The sequence below is a fragment of the Cryptomeria japonica genome, chromosome 3, assembly GCF_030272615.1.
Source record: "Cryptomeria japonica chromosome 3, Sugi_1.0, whole genome shotgun sequence".
Taxonomy (NCBI): Eukaryota; Viridiplantae; Streptophyta; class Pinopsida; order Cupressales; family Cupressaceae; genus Cryptomeria; species Cryptomeria japonica.
In genome coordinates this window covers 195,201,307-195,211,172 of record NC_081407.1, presented here as the reverse complement: position 1 = coordinate 195,211,172, position 9,866 = coordinate 195,201,307, and the positions used below count along the sequence as shown (strand labels likewise).

Below are 9,866 nucleotides of genomic sequence, written 5' to 3'. Positions count from 1 at the left end.
AAACATTCACAACCTGCACATTCTCATCTAGAACTTATTTTCAACATTATTTATATTTTTTCCTATCTAATATAGAGTTTTATATCCCATACAAAAGACAAGAAAGAACAATATAAATAAGAAGAAGTTTCAGATTAAATTTCCTGTGGACACCTATCCCCTTCCTTCATTTAATTTGATTTGCGACAATAATTATATCTCCCTCTCATTTTTACTTTGTTTACATTCTTTCCCTTTGATATTCATCTTCTTCTACTTCCTCTTAAAACTAAATTCTTGTCTTTTCCCCTTTGGTAATAGGAATAATATCTATGTTTAATGTTGTAGCATTGTAAATTATAACCGATACAATTCACACCTCATATTTGCACTCCTACTTTAGCATGTCCTATCTTTATTTCCCCTAGCCTGTTTTGGCCCTTTTTACTCCAAACTTGATGTCACTTATGTACATGGTTGAGTGGAACCCATCCCAGGGCTATGCCCCTTTTATTTGATGGCTTCTTGTCCTTCTGTTGAAGGACAAAGGCATTATGACACCTCTATCTAGACCACGGTGCCATGGCACTTTGCTCCTCGTTAAATAGGGCATTTTTAAAATGTGGGTAGGCATCCCCCCTCCCAAAAGGATTTTGATCCCCGTGGTTGCACTTGATTGTTGTATTTCGACCTAATTAGTAATTTACCTAGGGAACCCTATATAAGGGCATCCTATCAATTCATTTGAACATAACACATATACCCCATCATTCATGCATCCATCAAGCATTTATCATCAAGCATTCAAGACAAAATTTCATCCCATCATATCCTTCGAGCATCATAGATAAAAGTCACATCAATCTTTATTCAAGCATGTGTGTTTGATTAGGTCAATCATGTTCATGTGTTTGTCATGTTATTGCATTCAACATTCATGATCACATCTAAATAACATTTGCATCATCAATATTCTATCTACCATTATAGATCTGAGGTATGTTTTCTAGTATTTACATTTAATTCAAGGTTAATTCCTAAATCGAGGTTTGACCTAAGAAAAACCGCTATCCACAACCTTTTTTTGTTTTTTTTGTGTGCAGAAAATTGATTCAGGAGCTATGATAAAAGACTCCAATAGAATTGACGATGATAAATAGGTTCAAATTTTGGAGGAGTGAAAAGCGGAGGAGTAAGGTGACCTACCACCATGGTCTTGAGAATTTATTATAATCCCTCAACAATGGATCTAGTGTGTCTCCTTGAATCAAAAAGGATCTCACATGCCTATCAAAGAGTTATAGGATCAGGGCAACTGACCACCACAGTCTCGACAATTCAGTCCTAACTTTTAGTACCAGATTTTGATCTTCTTCTTATGCTCATATTTATGCCTTTGACTCTGTTTGATGTTTGTAGCTCTCTTTTATCACTGATTCAATTCAATTATTCATTTATTTTCCCTAAACCTTATAATTTACATCCAATTTCAACTCTAAAAGGAGATACAACCTATAAGTAGATGTAATTGATATCTCATCCCTCTTTCCTAATTTAATTGTGGCTAGATCTATTGAATTTCCTCCCCCTTTTAATGTATTGGTTTAATATTGTGCTTTTGCATTTTTTTCTCAAGCACACACATATTTTTTTAATAGTAAATATATTTTTATATTATATTATGTTATTTTTATTAATATATGAATACTTATTATACTATATTAAAAATAATCCTAACTAAACTATTTTCTAGTTATCCATTCTTGCATGTGAAATCTTTCTTTCTTGTTGATTCTCAAAAGCTTAGGATATTATTAGATGAGATACAATTCTCTCTTTTTCTCTTTAATATTACTTGTTCATGCGTGTCTTACCAATTTAGTGCGATCTCTCATACCATAATTATAGTACTTTACTTTAGGTTCCCCATGACACTTAGAATTACATGTTCCCTTAGTATTCCTATCTCTTCTATTCTCCTTACACATGTTATTGCCTATTTGAATACATCATTTTGAAACATTAAGAAAACATAATTGTACCAAATACATAATTAACATGCAAAATAAACAATTGATATTTTATTGTATGGTTGTTATAGTCAAATCAAAATTATTAAGTTCCTAGCCTACTAGGAACTCTTCATACTTCTCTAATGCACTACAAACACTCATAACTAGATATACATTGTTTTAAAGTTGTCTTTATTGATTTAAGAAATCTATATTAGTATTCTTAATTTAGAAAATTCTAAATATACATTGGAAAATTACAACTTGAGATGGCCAATGCTCCCCTCATATTCTCTACTTTCCAAAAAGAAAAACAATTTTCACCAGCATTTAGCAGAACTATGCTACAATGGAAGCTTGTTTTCTTATGTGAAGTGTAGTTTAAAGAAAATCTACACTCTAAAATATACAAAATATCTAAAATTATACTTGCTAAGGAGAACAAAAATAAATACAAAATAAGAGAGGAAAAAGGTGTATTGTGCACATGTTAATGCCAACATTAGAAATTGTCTTATATAATGTTGATATTTTAAATTTACAAGATTGTAATCGACAATAACAATAAAAAGTATATGACAAAACAATTTTCACTTTCACTTATACAAATACTTAAATATATTGTACTTAAAAAGTGTAGATATTTTGTTACATTAAAATGTGTAGGTGTTAGTGAATATGTAAATCAACATTTTCATTTTTTCCTACAACACCTTTTAGATATAACTTTGAAATAATAAACATAAATTCTAATAAGATGAAAATATAATAATAAATTAAATGAGTTACAATATACACCAAAACAAATTAACATTAATACAATATTGAGCACAAAATGAACAATCAACATATATAATCAAACTAATAAGCATTTTTTCTAGAGGAAAGGTCACACTATAATTTCAAGGCATATCCCATAAATATTATTAATCTTTTTTCTAGATGCAATGAGTGCTAAGTGGACCATTTATTCTCATGAGGGATGGGTTCTTATTTAATTTTGCAAGAAACATAAATAAATATTTTTTCTTTATTCCCTCTATATATTTATTTCTCTCTAACATTTCCACCTCTCAATTTATGTGCTAATTACAGGGTCCTATTTATTTCTCTCTAACTCTTGCACCTCTCAATTTATGTGCTAATTACAGGGTTTTCCTGTATCAGGTTTCTAATTAGTCCCTACTATCCATCAAAGGTTAAATGAAGCATATAATAAATAAAATCCTAGCATCAAGCTTCATTCCTTATCAAAGTATCAAATATCAAACATCACCTATCTAACCACCATCAACCTATGTGTGAACCCTTGAGATTGTGGGTTCTTACACTCCTTTACTAAATGGAATTCATAATATGACTATTATTTTTTAGAACTATTTTTATTAATAGATTGAATAGTTCTAAAAAATAGTAAACATCGAATGATGACTCACATGTTGGTGGATTCAATAAACATCAATCTATGTGATTTGATTCAAGCATAAAAAGTATATAAAAGCTATCAATGATTAAAAATAGCATCATTGTAAGTATATAAAAGCTACCAATGATTAAAAATAGCATCAATGTTGTAAAGTATATTGAGCAGACATTTAGTGCCTTTTGCTTCATTTTTCAAAAGATGATCATTTTAGACAAATGTGTGTGTGTCATGCACTTTTGCTTAGTCCTTAAATATAAAACAAAAAATACACAATGTGCACTTATTTTTTTATTTCCAAAAAAAATTGTCTAATTAACATGACCAACGTAGTAAAAAAATAAATAAATACAAAAATAAAGATTAGGGATTGTTTAATAACCTTACATTAAACTATTTTTTAGAACAAAAATAAATACAAAATAAGAGGAATAAAAGATGCTTTATGCATATGTCAATGCCAACACTAAAACATGTCTTATATAATGTTGATGGCTCAAACAAATATTTTAAATTTACAAGACTTTAATTGATACTAAAATTAAAAAGAATATAATAAGCCAGTTTGCACATTCATTTGAATATATACAAATAATTGATGTGTAGGTGTTAGTGAACTTGTAAATCAACATTTCATTTTGTTGAAATAATACTAATAATAATAGATAATATCACTTACAACATAAACCCAAACAAATTAACCTTAATATAATATTGAGCAAAAAATGAACAATCAACTTATATAATAAAACTAATATGCATTATTTATAGAGGACTGGTTACACTATAATTTCAAGACATTTTCCATAAATATCATCAATCTTGTTAAGACTTCTTTTTAAATTAAATAAATTTTAAATAATTTATTTATTTTTTGACAAAAATTAAATAAAATTTTTAATTTTTTTGGTTTCCTCTATGCATTTGATCTCTCCTAACTCTTCTATCTGTCAATTCATGTGCAAGTTATAGGTCCTACCCTATCTTTCTAATTAATCCATACCACTGATTAAATGTTAAATGAAGCATGTAATAAGTAAAACCCTTTGCTCATTCATTTTCAAACATCAAGCATCCATTATCAAGCATCAGACCACCGTCAATCTGGATCTGCATCCATTATCAAGCATCAGACCACCGTCAATCTGGATCTGAATCCTTCAGATCGTGGGTTCTTACACTTCCCTATTAAATTGTAATTCATCGTATGACTGCTATTTTTTTCTAATCTGTTAGAATAGCTTAGATGTATTGCCATGTAATTGTTGTGGTTCTTAGCAGCTTCATGGATTCTTACATTCCCCTACTAAATTGTAATTCATGGTATAATTCCTAATTTTTTTCTAATCTGCTAGAATAGCCTAAATGTATTGCCATGTAATTCTTGTGGATCTTAGAATCCACTTCTGTTCAAATATATGACATTTCCATTAGAAAATATATAACCTAAAATTTCTATTAGTGATGCATGTTGATCATTTTGAAAGCAGTATTTATTGATCTTATGTAGATCGTCTGGCTAACATTTATACCGTATTGGTTATATCCCTTATAAGCTAGATTGTTTAAGGTTGTTTGTGTGGCGGTAATGTAACTGCCGTATTTCCCAAGATGGAAAGAGTCTTTTTTAACAGCTGATCCTGTGGGGCTCCCGCATTCCTTTCAGCTGCCTTTTTAAGCTATTTTTGTGCGTTGATTTTTGGTCTGTTTCGGTCATATTTTTGGTTTCCTCTCTCCGTTTTGGGTTCCCTTTGAGGAATTCAAAATTACAAAGGCAGAAAGGCTAATTTTATCTTGGCTATGTAGATGCTACAGATTTTGGAGATTTAAATATCAATGAATTCTCAGTCTTGTGTTGTTGTTGCTTCAACATGGTTCTTTTTAATGCATTCAGAAATAATAGTCTGGATTCAGATTTATACTTGTAGCGATTAGAAATGTTAGTATTTAGCAGCTGTGTGTGATTATGGAATTCTAAAACAGGAGCTGAGCAACGTCTTTTTGAAGATTGATTTGCAGAAGATGAAAGTCTAATCTACACCAGTTTTTGATATCAGAGCAATCAACAATACCCCAAGGAGGAGTCCGTGTGAATCGGAGAAGAATGGACAGGTGGAATGCTGGCCTTTGTAGGAATGATGCTAATACAAAATGTGAATACAAAATGTTGTTTGAAACCAATAGCGCTAGGGTAAAGGGCCTAAGCTTTCATCCCACAAGGCCATGGATCCTTGCCAGTCTTCACAGCGGCATCATTCAGTTATGGAACTATCAGATGGGAATTCTGATAGGCAGATTTGATGAGCATGGTAGGCAGCCTGTTCGAGGAATACATTTTCACAATTCACAGCCATTATTTGTGTCTGGAGGTACGCAATGTACATACATATTAAATCTAATTTGAATGACGTGGGTAATCGGGTAAACTATATAATGAGTGAATATGCAGGAACTGGAAATAAAAACTTAGCAATCAAGAAAAGCCTGAGAAAACTAATTGCTTTCAGGTGATGATTTCAAGATAAAGGTCTGGAACTACAAGATACGGCGATGCCTTTTTACACTACTAGGGCACCATGACTACATTCGTACAGTTTATTTCCATAACGAGTATCCTTGGATTGTTAGTGCAAGTGATGATCAGACAATAAGAATCTGGAATTGGCAATCTCGAGATTGCATATCTGTTCTTCGTGGTCACAGTCATTTTGTAATGTGTGCCTCTTTTCATCTCAAGGAGGATCTGGTTGTTTCTGCATCATTGGATCGAACTGTTTGTGTATGGGATGTAAGTGCTGTAAGGAAAAAAACTGTTTCTCCTGCTGACGATATCTTGAAGCTGACGCAGGTGAGCACTGATCTCTTTGGAGGTGGTGAAGGTGTTGTGAAGTATGTTCTTGTGGGACATGATCATGGTGTAAACTGGGCCTCATTTCATCCCAGTTTACCATTAATTGTGTCTGCTGCAGATGATTACCAAGTCAAACTTTGGCGGATGAATGGTATGTTTTCTTTCCTTCCTATCCCCAGTGAAGATCTAAGTTTTATTTATTTTCTTGTGTTATGAAGAAAAGTGATCCCCATATTTGAAATGTTTTCTCTTTCTTATAAATCAGATACAAATGCTTGGGAAGTTGACACTCTAAGAGGACATACATACCGTGTGTCTAGTGTGTTGTTCCATGCACGCCAAGACATTATTGTTTCAAGTGCTGAAGATAAAAGTATCCGAGTGTGGGATATGCCCGAGCGTACAACTGTCCAAACTTTTCGTAGAGAGAGTGATCGGTTCTGGATTCTTTCTGCACATCCAGAAGTGAATCTTCTGGCAGCTGGGCATGACCATGGGATAATTGTCTTCAAATTGGATATGGAGAGACCTGTCTTCAAATTGGGTATGGAGAGACCTACCTTCAAATTGGAGAGAGAGAGGCCTGCCTTCAAATTGGAGAGAGAGATGCCTGCCTATGATGTCTCTGGGGGCTCGCTACTATATATCAAGTATCGTTTTCTGCGTACTCGAAAAGACAATCCCTTAATGCCAATTAGCAGATCTGGTTCCAGTGGCCCAAATCAAGGGCCAAGATCTTTGTCATACAGTCCAACAGAGTGTGCTGTTTTAATATGTTCAGATGTCGATGATGGTGCTTATGAACTTTATGTTGTGCCAAGGGATAGTCTTGGTAGAACTGATTCAGTACATGACGCAAAGAGAGTAATAGGAGTATATGCTGTGTTTGCTGCAAGGAATAGGTTTGCTGTTCTTGACAAGAACCATAATCAGGTTACTATAAAGAACTTGAAAAGTGAGGTGACAAAAAAGTGCGATCTTCCATTCAATGCAGACACAATTTTCTTTTCAGAGACAGGCAACCTACTTCGTAGATCAGAAGATAGTGTAATTCTTTTCGATATACAACAGAGGACAAACTTAGAGGAAATTCGGACACCAAATGTCAAGTACATAGTTTGGTCAAATGATATGGAGAATGTAGCCTTGCTTACTAAGCATGCAATCATTATTGCAAGCAAGAAATTGTCAGAGAGATGCAAATTACAAGAGACTATAAGTGTTAAGTGTGAGGCTTGGGATGACAATGCAATTTTTATATACTCAACTTTGAATCACATAAGATATTGCTCGCCAAATGGAGATAGTGGTATCATCCGAACCCTTGATGTTCCAGTATGCATAACAAAGGTTTCTGGAAGTTCTCTTTGTTGCCTAGATAGAGATGTTAAGAACCGAATTGTACAGTTAGATACTAGTGAGTGTGTATCCAAGCTGGTATTGATGAAGAAGAAAGATGATGAGGTGATGAGCATGATTAGGAATTATCAGATCTGTGGACAGGCCATCATAGTTTACCTGCAACAGAAGGGATTTCCAGAGGTGGCCCTTCACTTTGCTAGAGATGAGAGAACTCAATTCAACTTTTCTGTGAAGAGTGGAAACATTCAAATTGCTGTTGCTTCTGCAAAAGAGGTTGATGAGAAGGAACGCTGGTATTTGCAAGAAGAGTGGAAACATTCAAATAGCTGTTGCTTCTGCAGGGTGATGCTGGTATTGTTTAGTAGCATGTCAAAGGACAGAGAATTTTGAAAGGCTTTCCTTTTTGTATCTGATTACAGGTAATTCAGATAAGTTGGCAAAGATGTTGCGGATATCCGAAATAAAAATAATGTAATGGGTCTTCAGAATGCATGAGCCTCACCGCCATGCGCACGTTCACTCGTTCTGCCAGTTGGAGGTCTACCGTGCGCACGACCATCTAAATAAATTTTGTGTTCATTGTCATCTGTAGTTTGACATTCATATCAGATTTAGTTTGCACTAGTTTATTTTTGGATCAGTTATGAAGAGTTGTCCAATGCATGATAGGTGTTACGAATTCAGACTGCAACCACGATAAAAACTGTCTAATTGTAATGTTTGAGATAGCCTATAAAATGTAAACGATCTTATGAGAATTTGAATAAAAGGTTTATTTTTTATGTTTAAGCAATGTTCTGTTTTCTGTAACTGTTTGTGTTTATCCTCTGTGTTTACTGCTGCAATTAAAAACTACAATGGGCCAGTTTCAAATGCATTCAGCATTGTATTTGGGTGACATTAAAGAGCGCATCAAAAGTTTGCAGAATATTACTGCATTTGTTCATGGTCTTACGGATATTACTTATTAGAATAAATCAAAACTGAGTTGTCATATGTGTTGCGAATGTATCAAAGAGTTCTAGTTTGAAACAATCTCTAATTGTTGATCTGTCCGTAGCAATTAGTTGTCAGTTTGTATAGCAGATTCATAGGAATTTTGTTCACTACTTGTTTGTACAAATATATATTACTCCATAATAAACTAGCACTTGCATCAGAACAGGTGCGAGAGGTTAAGATATAGAAGAACTATTTGAGATTAAGAGGTTGCTAATTATGAATTTAATAGAGAATTTTATGATAATAGAAATTAAAAGATTTAAAAGATTTCTTTAATTTTTAGAAAAATTGTATTTTTGTAAAGTAGATATGATTGTTTATGTGATAGGTATGCATGTTTGCAACTGATATTGAGTTGATGTTAGAAGGCCAAAGTCCATGGACTATTTTTCGATCTTTGACATTATATTTACACAAGAACATTCACATGTAAACATCATGACAATATAAGCTATATTTAAAGATGAAGATTAATCAAAAACTTGAATTTACATTTGTGTAAAGTTTAGACATTTGAATGCAGCATTGAGAGTCCACCTCCATATCTTTCCCTTAGTCAAGCTAACATTAACAACAACAATGTAGTGTATTATATTTTATTTGTGTAAATTAAAACATTATTATTATCATCTATTAGTAAAAATTAATTACAATTTACATTCTAAAAATTCCCATTTTATTATTTCGTAGATTTCATATTTAAATCTTACCAACTAAAACATTTGTTATTAAACCTCACAAAAATTTATAACATGTTGATGACTTGAAGATTTTGTAAAAGAAAACAACAATTATTAAGATAAACAAATCATAAAGGCTTGCAGATAGTTGAAATGATTGTATTCAATTATACTTCCTATTATTAAACAAGATTTAAGAGATCATAAAAATAATTTAAGAAATAGTAAGCACTTATATATTCAGTTCTAGACTACTTATATATTTCACCTGAAAAACATTTGTGGATCCATTCTTGCATTTCTCAAGTGTCATTGGTTATGGCATTTATGGATCCATTCTTGCATTTCTCAAGTGTCATTGGTTATGGGTTTGTAGAACCCAAGTTAAAAAATCAATCTTCTGCATTTGAATATCTAATCCTAGCTAAAATGGATAAAACAGAGTTATCTGCGCTGGTGAGAAAATGTGGCCAAGGGAAGATTCTTTGTGGTATTCATATGTTTTTTGATCATGTCCCTTGCATGAGGGACTTATATATTGGGCATATATTCATAAG

The 9,866-nt window shown here is 32.6% G+C and overlaps 1 protein-coding gene across 1 annotated transcript; it reads left to right on the top strand.

Moving 5' to 3' along the window:
- Window positions 1-5,509: 5,509 nt before the first annotated feature.
- Window positions 5,510-8,598, top strand: LOC131056642 (coatomer subunit alpha-2-like). Its single transcript, XM_059217244.1, has 6 exons — window positions 5,510-5,783; window positions 5,922-6,416; window positions 6,531-6,796; window positions 6,872-7,955; window positions 7,990-8,086; window positions 8,469-8,598. Exons 1-6 carry the CDS (start codon window positions 5,519-5,521, stop codon window positions 8,596-8,598), a joined length of 2,337 nt encoding a protein of 778 aa, XP_059073227.1. The 5' UTR covers window positions 5,510-5,518.
- The last annotated feature ends 1,268 nt before the right edge of the window (window positions 8,599-9,866 follow it).